This window comes from Ptychodera flava, chromosome 14, assembly GCF_041260155.1.
Source record: "Ptychodera flava strain L36383 chromosome 14, AS_Pfla_20210202, whole genome shotgun sequence".
Taxonomy (NCBI): domain Eukaryota; kingdom Metazoa; phylum Hemichordata; class Enteropneusta; family Ptychoderidae; genus Ptychodera; species Ptychodera flava.
In genome coordinates, this window is record NC_091941.1 from 39,450,879 (window position 1) to 39,473,283 (window position 22,405).

A 22,405-nucleotide genomic window follows, 5' to 3' on the forward strand; every position below is an offset into this window, starting at 1 on the left:
GACTCTAAATTTTTTAACTTGCAGAGGAAAACTGTACTGTTTACACCTGAAATTCCTTCCATGTCCATCTTATTATACATACTTGAGATTCATTTTAGCTTTCAAAACTGAGAGGAGTTAACTTATACAAAATACCCTATGCACGTTTGCTTAAAAACGTCTAACATGAATCAGCTACTGGCCATCACTCAACACATTCTTCAGCTAGCCTTACTGTCATTGTAGAATAGGTATAAGTCTTATCTGTATAAAACGGGACAACATTCTGACTAGTTGCTTAGGCTAAGGCATGGGAGTAGTTTTTGAAACGCTCGGAGGTACTGAACTGTTCATGGTGTATCAATATCATCTTTTTCGATATGACAATCTTTCGATGTGATGCATATTAATTATTAGATGAATATTTTTACAATAAAAGTACAAAGTGCTCACACACTTAATTTTGTGTGTTTAGATTATTTCAATCAAAGAGTAAGAGTGAGAAGTCGAAAATGGTTATTTTTGATGAACTATTAGTTATATTTCCGTTGATGTACATGATGTGATGATTCAGGGTACGGCGAGATACGGAGTTTTTGACCTTTGACACAAGAGGAAGCTTTCTTTTTACAAGCTTAGGGGTGCCTTTAAACTCATGGTTTCGAGAAGTTTCCATGATGGCGGACGACAAGTCGAAGGTAAGCTCTGAAGGCTTAATTTATCCACATTTTCAAAGTCAGTAAAATGAGGTTAAGATGACAGACTGTATAGGTTTTCATTTTAGAACACGTTTATTAAATAATCGACTGCAGTTCTTAATTTCGACTGAATGGAAATGCAAAGCTCTTTAACGTTCAACGATAGCTTTGATCACATTGTGTAGCAGAAGTCAAATTGCTGGTTCAGATTCGACAAGCGTAAATGATAGACACCCGACCAGTTAACAATCGGAACATCTATTCATCGTTATTTTACTGTAGTTTCATTTTTTGTAAATTTCCTTTGTGTCGTTTATTTACGTGTTTAGCAAAGTCCTACGGTGGTAGGAAGACGGGTGGGTGCTCTGAACATACACACGTGTGTATCCCATAGTCTACATGATTGCATTGTAAACTTACCATTGACTGCCAAATAGAGCCTTCTTTCAGTTAATTTTATCTAATAAATTTTGAAAGATCGACAATATAGAATTGTCTAGGTTTTTCAAGGTTTGCTGTGTCTCAAGGAGTTAACATCGCTTTATTAGTGTAAAATGTAATCGCACTTCCCTACTCATTATGATTGCCGACAATATGCACACTGTTGGTCGAGTATATAATCGTGCAGTATGACACTGAGTATCCACGTTACACAACACTACTGAATTCTATAAAGAATCTGGAGCTTATACTGACTCGAGTTCATGCATTGTAGTAATGACATATTGAAATGTTGAAATTTACATTTCCATATTTGATAGTTGGAAATTTTACTTCTTTTACCTTTTGTCAATAGTCAGTAGTCATGGTTAAAATCTAGCTCTGCATGACAGAGGTGCCGCCAACTGGTAAATTTCATCAATTTCGCAAATCATCACAAAACATGCTTTTAAGGCTGATATACCAATGTTACTTATATTTGACCGTGACCTAAAATTTGTAGGGGAAAGTAGAGCTGTTCGTAACTGCCCTCCCACTGGCATGCAAGGAAAATGTGCCCTCCCACTGAATTTTTATGCCCACTGCCCTCCAGTATCTATGGTCTGGCCACTCCCCACTCCCCACAACAATTCAAGCTCCCCATTGCCCTCTCCCCACTACTGAAATTCCCCATTGCCCACTAGATGCCCACTAGGAAACCCAGATCAATGTAAAACCGTGCGAGCAGATAGCAGTATACCTTGGAATATTGCTCCCCTCTAAGTTTGGCGCTTAATCTACCCTCAAGTTCTATCAACCACGGCTTTCCCCTCCCTCTACGTATTTTTCGGTACCCACTGTCAAAAGTTTTCTCCCCGCCCTCTGAGAATATTGAAATTCCTTCTCCGCCTGAAGTAAATTTCGATTTTTTCTCCCCGCCCACTGATTACTTTTGAAATTTGCCAGCCCGCTAAAAAACTGCACACGAACACCTTTTTGCAGGAACAGCTCAGTTGGCGGCACCTGATGAGAGGGCTGTATGTTACCAGGTACACTGGTAACATACAGCCCTGCCATACAGCGCCATTGCCAGCTTCCCATGTTGTATTGTTGTAAATTTATCCATATACACAGTAGTGTTCGGTGAATATAATAATCAGATTCTTCCTTTAAACCATTTCATCAGTTAACAGGATACAATACTGTATAAATAGTCAAATTTTTAGATATGCAGTACATTTCTAAAAATGGTCACTTTTTATATTTTTTGACATGAACTTTTGATTACAAAATTTGAATACCACTAATTATACCATTGGTATATGCAAACTCAGTCCAGGGCTAGCTGTCGCGCTGTGATGGTTTTCTGGTAAGAGACATATAGACCAGGTATTTTGAAGTGTATTTGTGAAGAAATGTGTTGTTCATCACAAATACATTTCTTAATACACTAGGTTTCAGTATGGCAGTTAACATTGCTACATTGTATTTTTTTTTCACAGAAATCTTATGAGTCATAATAATATAATTAATATATTGATTTCATTATATTGCATCTCATGATCAAATCATTCTTACACATGGGGTGGGCATGGGAGATTTAATATTTTTTGGAATCGTTTATCAACTTAATCAAGTCTTGTCAGCTGACTTGGTATCAGAACATGAACATAGATAAAATGTGTCCAGTGCCCTCTTGATTCAAGATTACACTTTTGTATTAGTCTTGTTCTTTGCATGCAGGCCGTATTTCTGTGGCAACATTTTAAAAATATCTTTAACAAAAACATTTGATGAAGGTGTGATCACAATTTATCAACGCCAAACTCTTCCCAAACTCTACTCAGACTCTGTTACCTGTATCACTGATCATAGCTGGTTACCTGACTCCACTGTCAACAGACACTGTCAGCAAGGTCAGAGTTCAACGTGACTGTCAGACCTTGTCACCTATATCACTGATCATGGCTCAGTTACTGGACTCCACTGTCAACGCAGACTGTCAGCAAGCTGTGTTAGCGCTGGGTTGGAAAGCTGTTAGCCACTGTGGCGAATAGTTTCAAATTTTTATAAGCCACAGACAAATTTTATTAGCCACACATTTTAACGAAAACAAAGCTTTCTATAATGCTATAATCTCCAATGTCGGTTGCATGCACAAGAATAAACTATCAACACATCAACCTTGTATCCAATTGTCTTCATTGTAACACTGGAAATTGCTTGATTCTGGACCGCGATGCAAATCGACAGCAACACGCAACGTTGAGACCACGATTAAAATGAACTGCAACACGGAAGGTTGGGACCGCGATGCAAATCAACAGCATGACAGCAACACTGAACGTTCGGACTGCGATTAAAATCAAAGTTTGGTTACACGTAATCACGTTCCATCAGTACACGTAGCGTCTTTGTCACGTTATGCAACAAGACATCGCGTACATGTGGCACAGACGTTCGGAACGTCATCAAACGACACTTCTACACGTAGTCTTAATTACGTTTCTTGGTGATTTGCAGGAATTTAGACAGGAGATCTCGTTAAGTATGAGTATCATTGTAAATTAGCAAACATCTTTGATATCAGAAAATCCTTAGAGTTCACCTTTAGAAGATGTACATGCTATGATTTCCTGACGTAAATGAAATATTGTCGTCTAATTCAACTTTTTACCTGAAGCTGTTACAAAGGTTTCCCTAAACGACATAAATTACTGTATTACAGAAAATCGGTAAATTTAATGCGAGGATACAACGAGCTTGAATAGTCCTCGCGTAGAGAAATAAATTGTTTCTTAAACTTAGACGCATTTTGTATGTTTCTGAAAAAATACTGCAAAATCAACCAAAAAAATCACAGCTGAGCATGGATACGCGTACGCCACTGTATGCCTTCAGACGTACATGTAATTAGATTATAACCTCTCTAATGAACAACAACACGAAACGTCAAGACCGCGATGCAAATCGACAACAACACGGAATGCGTTGGGATGGCGATTTTAATGAACATCAATACGGGACCATGAGGACCGCGATGCAAATCGACCACCATTAAAATAAGACCTCGATTAAAATGCGCAACACGGAACGTCTAGACCACGATGCAAATAAATTTCAACACTGAACGTTGTGACCACGATTAAAATGCGTATGTCTGCTGTAGCAAAAGTTTCAATTCTCGCGAGTGTTCGCTTTAAGTGCTGTACTGGACAAAATGACGTCAAATTTATCGCGAGACTAGGGCTCGATTGCGTCTGCCTGCATTTTCAATTCTCGCGATAGTCATTTCTGTGCATGCTGTACACTATACAAATTGACGTCAAATCTCTCGCGAGACTTGGCTCGATTGCAATTGCGTACGTCGGAGAGAACAATACGGAAGTAGATATAGTTTTTTCGCGAATCGCCGAAAGAGAAGCGCAGATCAACAAAGACTAAAATACCCCACGTTTTTGCTTATTTTGCGGATTTTTTTCAACAAAAAGTCACTTCGCCACTGTGGCGAATTAGGATCGATTTTTCTTCGCCACTGCTGATTTCAATTCGCATTTGCGAACGTGGCGAATGGGCAGCGCGAACACAGGCAAGGTCATAGTTCAACATGACTGTCAAACCTTGTCACCTGTATCACTGACAGTTACCTGACTCCACTGTCAACACTCACTGTCCGCAAGGTCAGAATTCAACATGACTGTCAGACCATATCACCATTATTGCTGGTCATATACACTTTGGTACTTGACTCCACTGCCAGCACTGACTGTTAGCAGGGTCAGAGTTCAACATGATGAATCACTTGATGGTTTTCTTTTGCAGGCTGAGTCACTAAAAGTAGAAGGCAACAAAGCTCTTCAGAGTGGCAAAATCCAGGAAGCTGTGAAATTCTACAGTCAAGCAATTCAATTAGATCCGCAGAACCATGTCCTATACAGTAACAGATCAGCAGCCTATGCTAAATTAGGCGATTATGAGAAAGCTTTAGAAGACGGTAATAACACTGTGAAAATCAAACCAGACTGGGCAAAGGTAAATGTAAAAAAATCTTGATTTCAATGTACTACCTTGACTGCCACAAATACTGAAACTTTCCACCACTTTAATTAATTGCCATATACTTTGGGTGTCAGAATATTCTGTGGAAATTTTATTTACACTATATTTGTTAAAGCCTCTGTATTACACTCTGGTGGTCAAGGGGTTAACCTTTATTAATATACACATTCCAAGACAGAAGGTTATTCTAGAAAATATCAGTTCAATAAGGACCTAGGTTTGTTCACTTCTTTGAAAAGTGACAGGAAATTTTGCTTATTCATTACATGTGAAGGGAATAAAGTCAAGTTTGAATTCATGAGCAGTTGGTCAATGGAATGACATATATAAATGAACTGCCAAACATTGGTGAATTTCTGTTACTTTATCTAATCACATTTTTTCCGTTCATTATTGCTTTGAATAAAGATAGAGTAAATGATAATGTTCTGTAGGACTAATATTTCCCCTGAATATTCTCTTTTCTGTTTGTAGGGTTACTCGAGGAAAGGGGCAGCATTGTCATTTTTATCCCGCTATGAGGAAGCAAAAAACACATACGAACAAGGACTAAAGTTGGATCCAAATAATCAACAATTAAAAGATGGCTTGAGAGATTGTGAAATTAATTTAGGTAAGAACCAAGTGTATATGCAGAGTTTTAATCTCTTTCAGCTCTGTCGTCATCTGTAGAGTTCCAATGTTGCCATAGCTACCAATGTTGCTATATCTACATACAGAAATATACCAGAAGTTCGATGGAAAGAAAGCAAAACCTGCATGTATTGCTTTAGACCTCTTACTTTACATATATCAAAAGTTCATATGACATTAAATGTGGTAAGATGAAATCAATCCAGTGTAAGGTGTTGTCATCAAAAACACAATGGTAAGTCAAAGATGTGAATACCGCATATATCTATTTTTTACCAGATAAAGAAAAAGGATTGGAGAACCCATTTGCAATGCCAGGTGTAATGGATAAACTAGCTACTGATCCTAGGACAAAAGACATGATGAAAGACCCAAGCTATGTCAGTACAATACAAGCTTTGCAGAAGAACCCAGGATTGCTAGGAAGGTAAAATAGCTTGCAGTCTTTAGTAGATATCAAAGCAATATTACTTTTATTCAGAGGCATCAGAAACTTGTAACATACTATTTATTCAAGGCAGATATAACCATTTGATGTATGGACTCTCAAAAACTTTTTTTTCTTAAAGCTGCGTTTTTGTTTATTCTTTACATAGTATTTCCTGTGCATAGCCTCATACCTACAATTTGCCATATTTTCAGAGCAGTACTCTGCAATCTTGGTTTCTGCAATCACATTGTTGGATTGTTGGAAAATTTGGACAAAATGCTTCCTTTGTTCAGTAACACATTTTGATTTACATCATTTAAAGTTTTGAGTGAGAAGGAATATAACTCATGGACTCTTTGAGTGCCAAAGTCAATTTTTTTGGCCTTCATAAAATATACCTTAATCAATATTTTTTCAGATTTCTGCCGAAATTTTGATAGAAATGACATGTGCTATCCACTTGGTCCAAAGTTATCAAAAAAATACAGAAAAATTCATATAAATTGGTAAAATATTGCACTAAAATTTTGGTAGGAAAAAGTTACAGTACTCAAGGGTTAAGATGATCAAGGCTAAGGCCATCATTGAAACAAGCCTGTGATTGAAAAAAGGTTAGGTAGAATTTGCATAAATTATCCTTTATAATCAGCATTTGACAATTTGATTTTTGGCTTTAATCATTCAGCAAGCTAAATGACCCAAGAGTTATGACATCCTTAAGTGTGCTACTGGGAGTCAATCTAATGACTGCTGATGATGCTGGTCCTATGGAACCACCTTCAACATCTACAAGAAACTCCAAGCCAACATCTTCAAAGAAGAAAACTGAACCAGAACCCATGGAGACTGATGATATTACACCTGATAAAAAGAAGGTAAATTTGAGAGTTATAGAAACAAATATCTGTTTTTCTGTCATCACTGTCACTTAAAATATGTGGAATACAGGGACCATTCCAAGCTGTATTACGCTTCAGTATCCTAGGGGGTTCATTTGTCTATCAGTAAGGGCAGTGTAGTTTATTGTGAAACAATTTGGTTACCGTACTACCAATACTTTGTTGGTGAATGGTCTTTACAGTGGACAAGGCATTGTTCAGATTTTAAATGTCTGTTCACATGGTAACAATGAAACAAAGCCTGTCCACATGTAGCCAGCTTCATTGATCAAATCACAGTCTCTTCATTATGTGACTCTGTTTCTATCAGGTAGTATCATCATAGTAAAGCTAGAAAGGTGCCATATATAATGGCCCTTTGGCAATAGCCTTACTTCTAGATTCCTTAAGTTGATGTAAATAGTTTAAAATCTACCAATCAGTGACATGTTATGTAATCTTCTGAGCTGCAACACATTGGCCACACTTGTATTTGCAAATTCTGCTGTACTTTCATATCTTTGGATGAATTCTTTTCCAGACAAGATACAGTCAGATGATGTAATTTATTTTCCTCCTTTGTTTCTGAACACAGGCCATTGAATTCAAAGAACAGGGAAATGAAGCATATAAGAAGAAAGATTTTGAGAATGCTATAGAATATTACAACAAAGCGATTGAATTAGATGGTACTAATGTTACTTTCCTAACTAACAAAGCTGGTGAGTCGTTGCACAAGTTGTCTTATAGGGTGTCCTTGCAGTGCTCTTGCAGCATTGCCTGTGATTGGTCCATTTATTTATGTGTCATTGGTAATTGGTCAATTTATCCATGTTTCATTTGTAGACCAATGTGTGAATTTTTTATCTTCTGACAAGCTACAGGTTGGATGATCTATGTATTGCAACTCATTTCAATTATGCCCATTTCTGTCATACTATTAGATCACCCTGGAAGAAATCAATGTTTTGCCTTTAAATTTGACCTTGACTTTGTAGCTATGTCTTTGTAAGTGTGTTCAATACAGGAGATTTATATGGACAGAGTTATGACTTGACAGGATGGGAGAGGATAGTATCATACCATGAACAGCAGTTCTGTGCAGCAATTGCAGTTTATTACAAACCCAGACAGCAAAGACTGATCTAAATTGAATGGTAGATATTCCTTGTACTATATATTGGTCGTCAATAAAACTAAACAAATAAGAGTAAAACATGGCAAGTCTTACAAATCACCAGTTGTTACCTAGATAGATATTGAAACAATCTAATAGTATAATTGGGTAGTGTTGTGGTCTTATTCTGCTTGTGTTTATTTCTCAGCTGTATATTTTGAGAAAGGAGACTTTGATGAATGTATAAAAATTTGTGAGAAAGCAGTTGAAGTAGGACGGGAAAATAGAGCTGACTTCAAAGTTTTGGCCAAGTAAGTGTCATTTCTTTCTCAATTCTTTTTTGGAAAAGTGTGGAATGATATTACATTTATACAAAATTACAACTTAAAGATGTGTGTCTGTTCCTTTAGTCACATTGTAAAGCAGTGTATGTTCTGGTCTCACAGATGATCAATTTTATGCCAGTACTGTAAGTTACACCTGGCGCACGAGTTAACGGCACACCAAATTAGGTAATTAGTCAGCAACTTGGCTGAGCACTTTGCTATTTGACCCGGCATTTACCTAAACACTAGTCTGTTTTATTGTCTGAAGACTGATAAGAAGTCCACCACACTCAGCAGGCAGCTTCTCCACTGAGTAAACTGATATGCCTATTCTAGAACAACCCATTTTCGACTGGAAGCTAGCGCTATATAGTTCATGGGTGAGTTTTGAATCGGGGGGGGAATAAAATGTTGTGAAGTGTAAAACACGATTTGCCGTTGTCATTTTGTGTCCTGTCTTTGTATATATCTGTAGTATTGCTAGTTAGTTGAGTTTTCGAATCAGGATTACATACATCTAAGAAACATTGACTGTCAAGCAACCACCCGATCATATAATAAAAATGGATTGTTCCTTCAACGGCGGTGGTTTGCTCATGAAAGGCGGTAAATTTGACGAACGTTTTCGTACAGTCTGGATCAATACACGGGATGCGGCAATGTTTCAATTCCAAATAACCTACCGAGGCAAAACCCGTCAGGTTTACGCCCAGGACCAACACACAACGTACTCGGAACTTATTGATTTCATTCGGCAGAAGATACAGTCTTTACATAGTTCCTCATTTCAACTCCAATATGTGAACGATGAGGGAACACTGGTTACCCTAAGCGACGATGATTATGACATGGATGACATGTATAGATGTGCCCTTCCCGTTCCGAAGGCGGATTATCTGAGATTGAAAATCATCGTCAATGAAGGTTGCTCACCAGCGCAACCAGTAAAGTCATGCAGTGCAGTTGCCATGAAAGATGTGGACACTTCGAGGCGCGAGAGCGACCAGCGGGGTTCTGCCGACGAAGTAGAGAAAAGTTCCCGCGTAAGACAACTGCATTTCAGTGATTCTGGAAGTGCTAAGGTTTGGAAAGAAAAAAAGGAAGGAGACATTGCTGCTGAATTGCGTGGTCTTAAAGATGAAAAGATGGCAACTTGTGATCAAAGAAAGGAAATGGAAAGACCCGTTGCTGAGGCCGAACCAGTCGGAACAAACAGAAGGAGCACGTGCAATGTTTGCCATCGTCGAGGCCATAAATCTACAGGAAATAAAAACAATGAAGGTTGTTTGTTGGAGAAGCTTGTAGAGGTTACATATTTTGCGGAGGCAAGACAAGCATAAGAACGATTATTTTGCTAGACTTAGGAACTAAAAGAGCAAGAAAACAAACTGACCAAAGCCATTACCGAAAAAGAGAACGAACTGCAACAAATTAGAGACTTTGAGAGCAGATCGGAGGGCGGATTACCCTTGCTATAATGCCAAGGCTGCAGACAGCCTTCCCGAGAAGTACAATCTTCGGTCAGTGCAGGGAAAAATAGCCCTGCAACGTGACATCAGTGTCTTACGTAAAGCTTACAACAATAAGGTTCAGCAAATTCCAGCCGAAATGAGCCCTAGAGATGATCGACGGGAATTCAGCCGTGTCATGGAGGAGCAACTGAAATCAACTGTGAAGACGAGCAGCTTCTGTGAAACAACCGAAAGTCGTGCAAAAATTTACGATCTCCTAACCAAGTGTAAGTATTTTATTTTTGATCGCAATAACCGAGTGATTTGTCCTCTGAATTTCGAATTCGCCAAGAATTTTGAGTTTTCAATTAAAACAAGTTTAGGTTCGAAAGTAATTACATCGATAGTCAAATTTGTATTACTTTAGGTCTCAGGTATATAATTATAAGTTGAAATGTATAACATTTCTTCTGAGAAACACGAAGCTTAGTTAATGTCCTAACATTCCCTTGAACAGGCTCCCCGGTGAAGACCCCGACCGTTAGGCCTACTCGTCATAGTCACGACCTTTCAGTTGAAGAAGCTACCGCTCCTACGATGCAAAAGAAATATACTATGAAAACGGCTCGTCACGACTATGATAGCTCTGATGGAGACGATTCGACCGAAGAAACTGTTGCTCACCGTGGAAATTATAAAATTCCGAAGAAAGAGGTGGATCGTCGATGTCGACAAAGGAATGCCGCGGGCGCTCCATATACCGATTTTCCTGGGACATTTCCATTTTATCCTTACATGTTTTCACCTCCGCAAAACTACCTTCCACCTCAAGTTGGACATGGTCAGTATCAGCAAAGCCATCCCTTCATGCAACTGCAACGTGGTTACATCAATCCCTATGCACCATATCCGGGACTAACTGTTCCAAATATTCCAGATGAATTGCACCCTGATTCATACTTACACGGATTTCGCCAGTCTCCGATCCGACATGATGATGGTGCGCCAGGAGTCAGCCGCACTACATTTTCCGATGGTTCGCAGGCTATAAAATCGTCTGTATCGATTGGTGAACTTTACCATGCACCAGCTGGTCGGATTGGGAATGCGGCATTGTATCGAAGTGAAAACATGGGAACACAAAATCAACCCATGATTGATAATCAAGCAGTTGCAGGCCAAATTACTCAGGGAAATGTTGCCGCCATGCCTTCTCCCGCTACCCATGATAGTGCAGTAGCTATGCCCTCTACTGTATCCAGTCAGGGAAATGCAGCCGCTAGCGTATCTACCCATGGAAATGCAGCTACTATGCCTACCGTATCGACCCATGGAAATGCAGCCCCTGTGCCTAACGTTTCCGGTCATGGAAATGCAGCCGCTATGCATGTCCCAGAAGCTAGACATGTAGCTCTTCCACCGTCCGATGTAGAGTCTGTTAACAGGTGTGAAATCATTGACCGCGGTATCGAATCAAACATGAACGCTTTGCTTGAGGCAGCCAATATTCTCTCATCGCAGTAGTAAACGTCAGTCAGGATTTATCATACTCTTACTAGTATATATTCCCGTGTTATTTACATAGTTTCAGTCAAATTCTGCTTCCGCCAGAGAGTAGGAAAACCAAAGTTTTGCTGTTGTCTTGAAAGCGTCAGTTGAAATTGAAATCGAAGTGGTTACATGTCAAGTCTCAGAACACTTATAACTTTCAACTTTGTTTCAATCTATGACTTTATTGTTTGAATTTCATTCTGTGTTCGTGTTTAATTTGAAAGTTTATGAAGAACGACCACGTTTTAAATTTGGTTGTGTTTTTCAAGTTTGCCTTGGTCTAATCAAGGCAAACTTGACAAATAAGGTTGCCATTGTATTTTAGCATGGCATACATTGATTTTGATATTTGTTCACCAGTGTAATTTTCTTTGTTGCTATTGGAGATGTAAGCTAGCTCTTTCGACCATGTAATTTTCAAAAATGGTTGAGTGCGACCGTGCAATCCAAATTGTTATCACTGTTACTAAAAATAAAATAGTTAAATCGATACACGCGTCTTTCGTGAATTGGATGTGTTTTTGAAGAGAAATATAAATGTACAGTACACAACAAGAGTCGATGAATTACGTAAACACAAGAACTTAGATTTATTCAATCAACATCGTTTTCGGCACATATTACTTTGTAACTTGCATACGAGAGAGAAAGTGGTGTGAATTCATATGTGACAGAGTATGCCTTTCAAAGTTCAAACTTTATATTCAATCACGAAATCACGAGCAATCTACTGTCTTACTATACTATGATTTTCACTATTCTGTATTGAAGGAAAATATGCGGGCGACGTTGACCTCAAAACATGGTAGATCCATGCACTTGACATGTGATACATAAATCGACTAGTGGTATTATATTGGGAAACCCACAAAATCTGAAAAAATTGCGTGACATAATCGGTGTTATTTCAGCTACAGCTTCCAAAATCGCGGTCTCCAAGAACTGTACGGCAAACACATCGTTCTGTCGTAAATATCCCTTTACATGTCTGAAGCACATCTCGCATGAATTGAATTCAGGGCAGTATGGTGGCTGAAATATCAAGTTCACGCCCCGTTCACCAAATAGTTGTCGTAGGTACGCTTCTGCAACTCTCCCGTGATGGAAGCCACAGTTGTCCATAACAACGGTGTCCCCTCGACGTAGCATGAAGTAGCCATCATCATCCAAAATTTGTAATGCCTCGCCAAAAAAATGTACCATTTCAAGACCGTTAGATGGACCGTTCAGTAAATTAAAGTGGCTAATCCCGCGAGCATTGTGTAACAGGTTAATAGTGTAATCCACGTCTGAAGTGTATCTTTGTACTTCGACAGCGCGTTGTCCCATCAGACTATGGCCATAACGTCTGTTCGGAGTTGTTTTCTTGACGCCAGCTTCGTCAAAGAAATGAACTGTTAGTGGGTCAGTCTGCGAAATTGTGTCGATATACTCAGTTATCCGTCGAACATTTCTTTCGGTCAACTGTTCTGCGGGAACCTGGGAGATGATTTTAAACGTGTGATTCAAATACCTGCGTATGATTTTGTGTATTGTTCTCGTTGCGGGGAGGTTTTCCGCTGTGCAGATATTCTGACGAAGGAGTTCCGCTCTTATTTCTTTCGCTGTGAAAGACGGCTTTTTCATTACCAAATACTCAATGAATGTCACAGTTTCTGGCAAACATTTCGAACGTCGTTGACCTCCTAGTTTCTTCGGATGAATTGTGCCGGTGAGGTTGAAATGGTCTATAATGCGCTTGACCGTCGACGTCTGTACCCGTACTTTGCTGGCGATGTTTCGGATACTTCGTCCTTCAACATGACCTTGTATAATCTTTGTTCTGGTCTGGATATCGGTGATTTTTGGCATCTCGACACTCAATGCTCGCTAGAAGACTTGTTTACTGAGACTCCGAGAATATGAAGAGTACGCGATAAAGCAACTAAGTTTGAATTCAGCGCCTGTTAAACTACACACTGGGCTGGTAGAAAGTTCCATTTTTCCAAAGGGATACTGTGACACATACGACATGCCGCGTTTGGACGATTGTAATATTTCTGTTTACAGATAATTATAATTGTATGATGCTATAAAACAGGACACAAAATGACTACAATAGATTGAGTTTTATACAATAATATTTATTCCCCCTTTCACAATTTTCCCATGAACAAGCTGCCAGTTTAAAATGGTTTGTTCCACTGTAGGCATATCAGTTTACTCAGTGGGAGCTGCCTGCTGAGTTTGGTGGATTTCTTATCAGTCTTCAGACAATAAAACAGACTCTTGTTTAGGTAAACGCCAGGTCAAATTGCAAAGTACCCAGCAAAGTTGCTGAGTAATTACCTAATTTGGTGTTCCGTTAAGTCGTGCGCGCGCTGTAAGATGATATGATATCAAAATATTATCTGTTTAGTCCATTAATGATGCTTAGTTTTTGAGTTTTTGTTGATAAGATAAGTACATAGAATTGTTAGATCAGTTTTCTGATTTAATTATTGTTGTCTTTCAGAGCTTTTGCTCGTATTGGTAATGCATATATGAAAAAAGACGACCTTCCCAGTGCTATTGAATATTTTAACAAGTCATTAGCTGAACATAGGACATCAGATGTCTTAAAAAAATTGACACATGTAAGTAGAATTTTCTGGCAAGTATTTTGTGATTTGGAGTTTATTGCACATCTTGTATTCATCATCATAACATGTGGATAATATTCACATTATATTCTAAATCAATATCAGTGGTTTGTCAGTTTCATTGTTCACAATAAATGGTTACCATCATACCATCTAAATCTAAATTTTTCTCCCACTCTCAGATAGAGAAAATGGCCAAGGAAAAAGAAAGACTAGCGTATATAGACCCTGAGAAATCACTTGAAGAGAAAAACAAAGGAAACGAATTCTTCCAGTCAGGTAGGTGCATGCATACAGTTGTTGAAATGAATTCTTCCAGTCAGGTAGGTGCATGCATACAGTTGTTGAAATGAATTCTTCCAGTCAGGTAGGTGCATGCATACAGTTGTTGAAATGAATTCTTCCAGTCAGGTAGGTGCATGCATACAGTTGTTGAAATGAATTCTTCCAGTCAGGTAGGTGTGCATGCATGCATACAGTTGTTGAAATGAATTCTTCCAGTCAGGTAGGTGCATGCATACAGTTGTTGAAATGAATTCTTCCTGTCAGGTGGGTGCATGCATACAGTTGTTGAAATGAATTCTTCTAGTCAGGTGGGTGCATGCATACAGTTGTTGAAATGAATTCTTCCAGTCAGGTAGGTGCATGCATACAGTTGTTGAAATGAATTCTTCCAGTCAGGTAGGTGCATGCATATAGTTGTTGAAATGAATTCTTCCAGTCAGGTAGGTGCATGCATACAGTTGTTGAAATGAATTCTTCCAGTCAGGTAGGTGCATGCATACAGTTGTTGAAATGAATTCTTCCAGTCAGGTAGGTGCATGCATACAGTTGTTGAAATGAATTCTTCCAGTCAGGTAGGTGCATGCATACAGTTGTTGAAATGAATTCTTCCAGTCAGGTAAGTGCATGCATACAGTTGTTGAAATGAATTCTTCCAGTCAGGTGGGTGCATGCAAACAGTTGTTGAAATGAATTCTTCCAGTCAGGTGGTGGCATGCATACAGTTGTTGAAATGAATTCTTCCAGTCAGGTAGGTGCATGCATACAGTTGTTGAAATGAATTCTTCCAGTCAGGTAGGTGCATGATACAGTTGTTGAAATGAATTCTTCCAGTCAGGTAGGTGCATGCATACAGTTGTTGAAATGAATTCTTCCAGTCAGGTAGGTGCATGCACACAGTTGTTGAAATGAATTCTTCCAGTCAGGTAGGTGCATGCACACAGTTGTTGAAATGAATTCTTCCAGTCAGGAAGGTGCATGCACACAGTTGTTGAAATGAATTCTTCCAGTCAGGTAGGTGCATGCACACAGTTGTTGAAATGAATTCTTCCAGTCAGGTAGGTGCATGCACACAGTTGTTGAAATGAATTCTTCCAGTCAGGTAGGTGCATGCATACAGTTGTTGAAATGAATTCTTCCAGTCAGGTAGGTGCATGCATACAGTTGTTGAAATGAATTCTTCCAGTCAGGTAGGTGCATGCATACAGTTGTTGAAATGAATTCTTCCAGTCAGGTAGGTGCATGCATACAGTTGTTGAAATGAATTCTTCCAGTCAGGTAGGTGCATGCATACAGTTGTTGAAATGAATTCTTCCAGTCAGGTAGGTGCATGCATACAGTTGTTGAAATGAATTCTTCCAGTCAGGTAGGTGCATGCATACAGTTATTGAAATGAATTCTTCCAGTCAGGAGGTGCATGCATACAGTTGTTGAAATGAATTCTTCCAGTCAGGTAGGTGCATGCATACAGTTGTTGAAATGAATTCTTCCAGTCAGGTAGGTGCATGCATACAGTTGTTGAAATGAATTCTTCCAGTCAGGTAGGTGCATGCATACAGTTGTTGAAATGAATTCTTCCAGTCAGGTAGGTGCATGCATACAGTTGTTGAAATGAATTCTTCCAGTCAGGTAGGTGCATGCATACAGTTGTTGAAATGAATTCTTCCAGTCAGGTAGGTGCATGCGTACAGGTGTTGAAATGAATTCTTCCAGTCAGGCAGTTGTTGAAATGAATTCTTCCAGTCAGGTAGGTGCATGCATACAGTTGTTGAAATTTACAGTTGTTAATAATTCTTCCAGTCAGGTAGGTGCATGCATACAGTTGTTGAAATGAATTCTTCCAGTCAGGTGGGTGCATGCATACAGTTGTTGAAATGAATTCTTCCAGTCAGGTAGGTGCATGCATACAGTTGTTGAAATGAATTCTTCCAGTCAGGTAGGTGCATGCATACAGTTGTTGAAATGAATTCTTCCAGTCAGGTAGGTGCATGCATACAGTTGTTGAAATGAATTCTTCCAGTCAGGTAGGTGCATGCATACAGTTGTTGAAATGAATTCTTCCAGTCAGGTAGGTGCATGCATACAGTTGTTGAAATGAATTCTTCCAGTCAGGTAGGTGCATGCATACAGTTGTTGAAATGAATTCTTCCAGTCAGGTAGGTGCATGCATACAGTTGTTGAAATGAATTCTTCCAGTCAGGTAGGTGCATGCATACAGTTGTTGAAATAAATTCTTCCGGACAGGTAGGCACTGCCTACAGTTGTTGTGTCAGTTCATTTGACTTTTGTCCAGAAAACTTATCATTTGTGTCAATTAATTCGAAGTTGTTGGATTCTGTTTCTAAAGTTCCGTTAACACAGAATCCTGCATATTTGATGGATAAGTATTCTGAAATTCACAAAAAATTGACGTCTGTTGACAGTGCACTGAAAAGACTGCCCCCATAACAAGGATATGCTTGGAATGCGTGGCCTGAATTTGGTAACATAGACCACAAAGGCCAACTTGCAAGTGACATAATTCATGATATTACAACACTGTAGAGTTAGTCAGACCTGAACTTTCCATTTAACATTGCATCTCATCACCATGCACAGTCAAATGTCCGTCATGAAATTCTGTACAAGCAAGTCCTTTTTGGAAAGGAAGGGAGACTGTCACTTTGATAACACAATACACTTTAGTTGTTACGGTTGCATGTCACTGAGATACTATGGTGTTCACAGTTGATGATTTGGGATCTATCCATTGGCATTTCTGTGGCTTCCTCTTTGATTTTCATCTGCTTTTTGTCAAGCCTTTGAATACTGACAGTAGGAAATGTTTTTTCAAAATGTCAGTTTAAAATCACTCTTAACAGATAAAATTAAGCTTTTAAGGGTGAACCCATCTTGAAACACATACCTCTATAGTTGTTAATGAAATTGGGTACACCAACAAACAGGCATAATTATTCTGTTCTTTAATGCTGTACGTTTTGTAATATCATATTGTATGTATTACATCCAAACCACTCAGGCAACTCCAATCTATCATTTTGTCAACTATGGACAATTTCATTGCAGTGACTTATTTCAACTTTTCATGGAACTGTTTCCAGAAATAAAGAACCATAAACACTGACAAATGTAAATCTAAACTACTGTAAAAACCCTATTAATTTGACTACTCTGTCAATTCGACCACCCTATATTTTTCTCAAAATGTTATTTTATTTTACCCTTATCAGTTTGACCACTGATGGAAATTGGGACTTTCTCAATCTCTAATAATTTGACCAACCAATCATGACAAGCTGCATTGAACATTTTATTTTCGATAAAATACACAGAACAATACAATGTACAGCACAGAATGTCTAAGTCAGGACTTCAAGAAAGTCACCTTTATATGTTTCAATCATCACTCATGAACTGTCAAAAAGTTTAATAATTCGACCACTAAAATTGTTTTTGCTTTGTTACTTTTCTAATAATTCAACTATTTAAAATCTTAATTATTTTTTTCTGGTCAAACTGATAGGGTTTTGACGGTGTAACATTCATGTTACTGACCTAATATGGCAAAGTTTACCATTCAAAGCCCAAAGTGTGTAAAGTAACTGTAACTGTGGTCCCATGAAAGACATGGGTATAAGCTAAGCTAAGCTATGCTGAGTTGACTCTCAGCCCAAAACCTCTGGCATATTGTGAATATTCACAGACTAATCATTGAAGTCTAATCCATTTTACTGTTGTGAACTCCTACTCACACCTGGACCAGTCTATCGTTGTCGTGTCCTGATGTTGTGTTTTGTTGATTGTCTAGGTGATTTCCCAAAAGCATTGAAGTGTTACACAGAGGCCATCAAGAGAAACCCAGACGATGCTAAGTTGTATAGCAACAGAGCTGCATGTTATATGAAACTGGCTGAATTCAGTTTAGGTTTGAAAGATTGTGAAGATTGTATCAGACTTGACCCTACTTTTGGTAAGTACATGAACCAAGGCTAACATCTTGAGATAAGTAAGCTTCATATGTAGGGCAGATTTGAACCTTTGTATTTCAACGCGTTTGAATTAGCGAGTAGATCTCTTCAGTCATCATGAAGCTTGTTCTAGGTTTTAGAATATCCTGGTTTGTTTACACTGTATCTAGGTCAGAGTTTTGGAAAATCCTTGATTCTTTTTATGATCTGACTTGCAATGTGTTTTTAAAGTGAAGTATTAAACTCAATTTTATGTTTTCCATTGCAAACAAAGAGAAAAATCATAAGACATTTCATACACCATCACATGAAACATTATTACCTCAGTTGACCATAAAATTTTAGGAATGGATGTCAAGTTCATTGTATTGTGTACATGTATGATAAATACTTTACAAAGCACCTAATCATCCTACAGTTTTCAAATTGATAAATAACAGAATTTTTGAAAGAAGAATGGTATGTCAAATTAGGAACAGAGTGTTAATTACTACAGTATGTTTTTCATTTGCAGTCAAAGGCTACACACGCAAAGGTGGTATTTTATTGGCACTGAAGGAGCCATCAAAAGCAATGGTAGCGTATCAAAAGGCCATAGAACTTGATCCAAAAAATCAGGTATGTTATCAGCATATGGTGAACAACCTGTACTAAATAATAAGTGTAATGTTTAATATGTAAGTGCTGTATTGTGATAATGTACAAAATGTTCTTGTGTTAAGTCATTTTAAAATACTCGTATGTGTAGTGTGCAACAAAATTCTATAGTGTTAAATATATCCTTATGTATGGCAATGCTCCATATGTCTATGTGTTCATTTTCACTGTTGCACTGTAGTTTGTATTTTCTGTCTGAGACAGAAAGTGCAACACAAGTTTCAATCTTCAAATGTCAAAGTTCTATAAACATATCAAGTTTGATGCATTTTGCACACAGGAAGCACAGTCTGGTTATCAGAAATGCATAATGGCACAGAGTGATGATCCCGAAGAGGTAAGAAAGCGAGCCATGCAAAATCCTGAAGTACAACAAATTATGACAGATCCAGCAATGAGACTCATCTTAGAACAAATGCAAGAAAATCCCAGTGCGTTAAAAGAGTAAGTTTTCTTTGCACTTATAGTTTCATATTTGGTTTATCTATCATCACTTGATATTTGATGTGTCAGTCCTAAATACTGTTGAGAGGATTTATCCCAGGTTTTTGCTGTAAAATCTGCAGTAATATACTCAGAGATTTATTTTGCAACAGTATATTGCTAGTTAATGTCATCAACTATCGGAATACACACAGCAAATCTTGTCTAGATCATTGAATTTAAAAGTTGTTTATTCTTATTTTCAAAGAAACTAGAAATTAAAGGGACATAAGCTGTAACTTGTGGCACGTTTTTCAGTATTCTGCTCTTGTAAATCAACTACCGTGTCTGACCCTAATCCGTTTGTCATGCTGAAATTTCGAGTATTCCTTTTTGTCAACACAGTTTGTATGTGTGTAGTGATCATTGTTTGTTGCTTACACATGAATTCTAGTCCGGACTTGAATACAATTTTCAACAATAACAATGGAGATTATACTCATATAGGTTGTGTTGATATGCTAAATACTTGGCATTAAATTACAGTTTAGGGATTCAATGCAGAAAGTGTAGGGAAACCACAAAACAAAAGTTCTGAAAAAAATAGCCAAAAGATACAGCTTATGGAGCTTTAATAATGATGTTACATGATTGAACCAAAGATGCTGCAACTATTCAGCTGAGGATGTTCATGAAAGAGAGGAAGTTTCTCACTCTGAATTTCTATTGTTTTTAAACAGGCATTTGAAGAATCCAGAAATTGCAGCCAAGATACAGAAATTGATAGACGTTGGTCTAATAGCACTGCGCTGATCATGATCCTAGATACATGTTCATTGTTAAATAAAATATATAAAGTTGAATCAGTAACTCTGTATTTCTTGAATCAGAAAATTTATTACAGGTACTTCCTTGTGGATATTTTCATCTCAGTGTCATTTTGATGGCTATGATATCAGGAAAAAACCCAGGTTTTTGAAAACAAATTGTTGTTTGATGGTAACTTTAGAAAGCTTTGATAATGGATTGTCTTATTTTTCATTCTTTTTTATACTCATATACTTATACCAGATCTACCTAAAGCTTGTAATGTTTTTCTTTCATTTGAGAATTTTTGAAGTTTATTCACGTTGTGTTACAGAGTAGAAAATGAGTAGATACAGAACACCAGCCATAAAAGTGGTTATCTCACAATATCAATAATCTGTGTCAGTCTTGATAGAAACTCTTTATTTTGAATGTAAGGTTTCATCTTCCTGAGGCAGTGACATTCCATCAAACATAGATTTGTTTTTGTTCATGTTAAGTTGCAGAAAATCTAACACTTGTCTAGAAGCTGACTTTAATTTTTAACCTGACTGTACTGGCTGGGAAAGTGAAAAGTATGTTGTTGAAGTTATTGTATCATTTTTTTATTCCTATTTGTCATGATAGTGCAGTAAAAATTGAAATTTTCAAAAAGGTAATAGAGCGTAATACATGCACTTTTCACACAATGCCATTTGTATAGGAATTCTACTTTTCAAAATTGCCATCATGGTATGTAGTAACTTCAATGCCAGATATTTCTAGCTGCAGTGATGAACTCTAGTTGTAATACACATCAACTTCTGATAATCTATGTGATTGTGTAGATGTGGTTCCACTATGTAATAAAAAGGATACATGATGTTCTATAGACTCAGTACACCCAAGAGATCACATGATGGCAGTACAAATAAATCCATGTCTACAAACGTGGAATTGACATATATTTCAATTCCATACAAATTATGGGATTAACCCATTGGGGTCTAGGATGAATGTTTCTGATTTTGGAGAGATTAATTCTAATCCATATCTTGTAATACACCCCCCTCTCTCCCCTAAATTGTTAGATGTTTCACTTCCTGTAACAAGAATGTCTTGCTTATAATGATTCTGTATCTCACTATGTGCCATTATATAAATTCTAAGCTGTTCTTACAGTATAGTATCCTAGCTAGTGTGTCCTTTGTATTTTGTAGAAAAATGCTGACAATAAAGGAAAGCCTCCAGTTCATGATAAATCAAAACATCAGTAGTGTGTTTTGTGATGTCATTCGTTGTGACCTTTCTCACTATAGTCTGTGTCTCTGTGCGTAGGTTTGATATGTCTGTGTGTTTGTAGTTGATGTACATGTGTGAACTTTGTAACTGTACGGTACTCTGTGTCAGTGTTTCAAAATACTATATACAGGTTTTTATAGAACTTATAGATTTACCAGTGATTTTTGATACAATGATGTGATAATTGTTGAATTACTCTTGATTTTTAACTATGCCATATTGGCATGCAATCTTGCTAGGGAATGAACTCACAGGTATTGCAGAATAGCACACTCGGGTTTCAATTAAAGTGTAAATGGGTATCTATGGTTACCTTTCCTTCAATTTTGTTTTCATCAATGAATAACTAAAGGCTTAAATGTTCTGTCATTACAGCTATAAATGTATGAAATAAATTACTAAAGATTTAAACGGGCCTTAAAACTTACTTTTATTTTGAAAAGTTTATGTGTGCAAAGGTGTTCCAATTTATTTTGTGCAAACCCCCCCCTTCTTCCTCGCCACATTTTTAGTGCCTCCTCCCACCCTCAGGCCATAAATAATGATGGCTCCCTAACATGCCTAGATAAGCCAGCTGGTATGAACAGTCGTGGAGACCTATGCCTAACTTGCCTAGATATTTAAGGTAGCTGGTATGAGAAGCGGTGAAGACTAATGCCGAACTTGCCTATATAAGCCAGGTGTCATGAACAGTGGTGAAGACATGCCTAACTTGCCTAGATAAGCTAGGTGTCGCGAGTTATGCGTATAGGGAAGACTAATGCCTAACTTGCCTAGATATTAAAGGTAGCTGTTATGAACAATTGTGAGGACAAACTCCTTAC

The 22,405-nt window shown here is 37.9% G+C and overlaps 2 protein-coding genes across 2 annotated transcripts; both read left to right on the forward strand.

The window, feature by feature from the left end:
* Positions 1-581: 581 nt before the first annotated feature.
* LOC139150461 (stress-induced-phosphoprotein 1-like) lies at positions 582-21,547 on the forward strand. Its single transcript, XM_070722846.1, has 13 exons — positions 582-677; positions 4,920-5,129; positions 5,631-5,769; positions 6,069-6,216; positions 6,905-7,094; positions 7,693-7,819; positions 8,423-8,525; positions 14,037-14,157; positions 14,346-14,442; positions 18,254-18,415; positions 18,928-19,031; positions 19,351-19,514; positions 20,234-21,547. Exons 1-13 carry the CDS (start codon positions 654-656, stop codon positions 20,304-20,306), a joined length of 1,662 nt encoding a protein of 553 aa, XP_070578947.1. The 5' UTR covers positions 582-653; the 3' UTR covers positions 20,307-21,547.
* Positions 10,071-11,646, forward strand: LOC139150462 (uncharacterized). The gene is made up of 2 exons (XM_070722847.1): positions 10,071-10,278; positions 10,509-11,646. The coding sequence occupies exons 1-2, from the start codon at positions 10,149-10,151 to the stop codon at positions 11,513-11,515; spliced, it is 1,137 nt and encodes a 378-aa protein (XP_070578948.1). The 5' UTR covers positions 10,071-10,148; the 3' UTR covers positions 11,516-11,646.
* Positions 21,548-22,405: the final 858 nt, after the last annotated feature.

Bases quoted from the DNA above. Each gene is read 5' to 3' on its own strand.
- LOC139150461 (XM_070722846.1), top strand. From the start codon at position 654: ATGATGGCGGACGACAAGTCGAAG. The intron at 7,820-8,422 runs GTGAGTCGTTGC...TTTATTTCTCAG, and splicing joins TTTCCTAACTAACAAAGCTG to CTGTATATTTTGAGAAAGGA. The intron at 8,526-14,036 runs GTAAGTGTCATT...GTTGTCTTTCAG, and splicing joins GACTTCAAAGTTTTGGCCAA to AGCTTTTGCTCGTATTGGTA.
- LOC139150462 (XM_070722847.1), top strand. From the start codon at position 10,149: ATGAGCCCTAGAGATGATCGACGGGAATTCAGCCGTGTCATGGAGGAG. The intron at 10,279-10,508 runs GTAAGTATTTTA...TCCCTTGAACAG, and splicing joins TTACGATCTCCTAACCAAGT to GCTCCCCGGTGAAGACCCCG.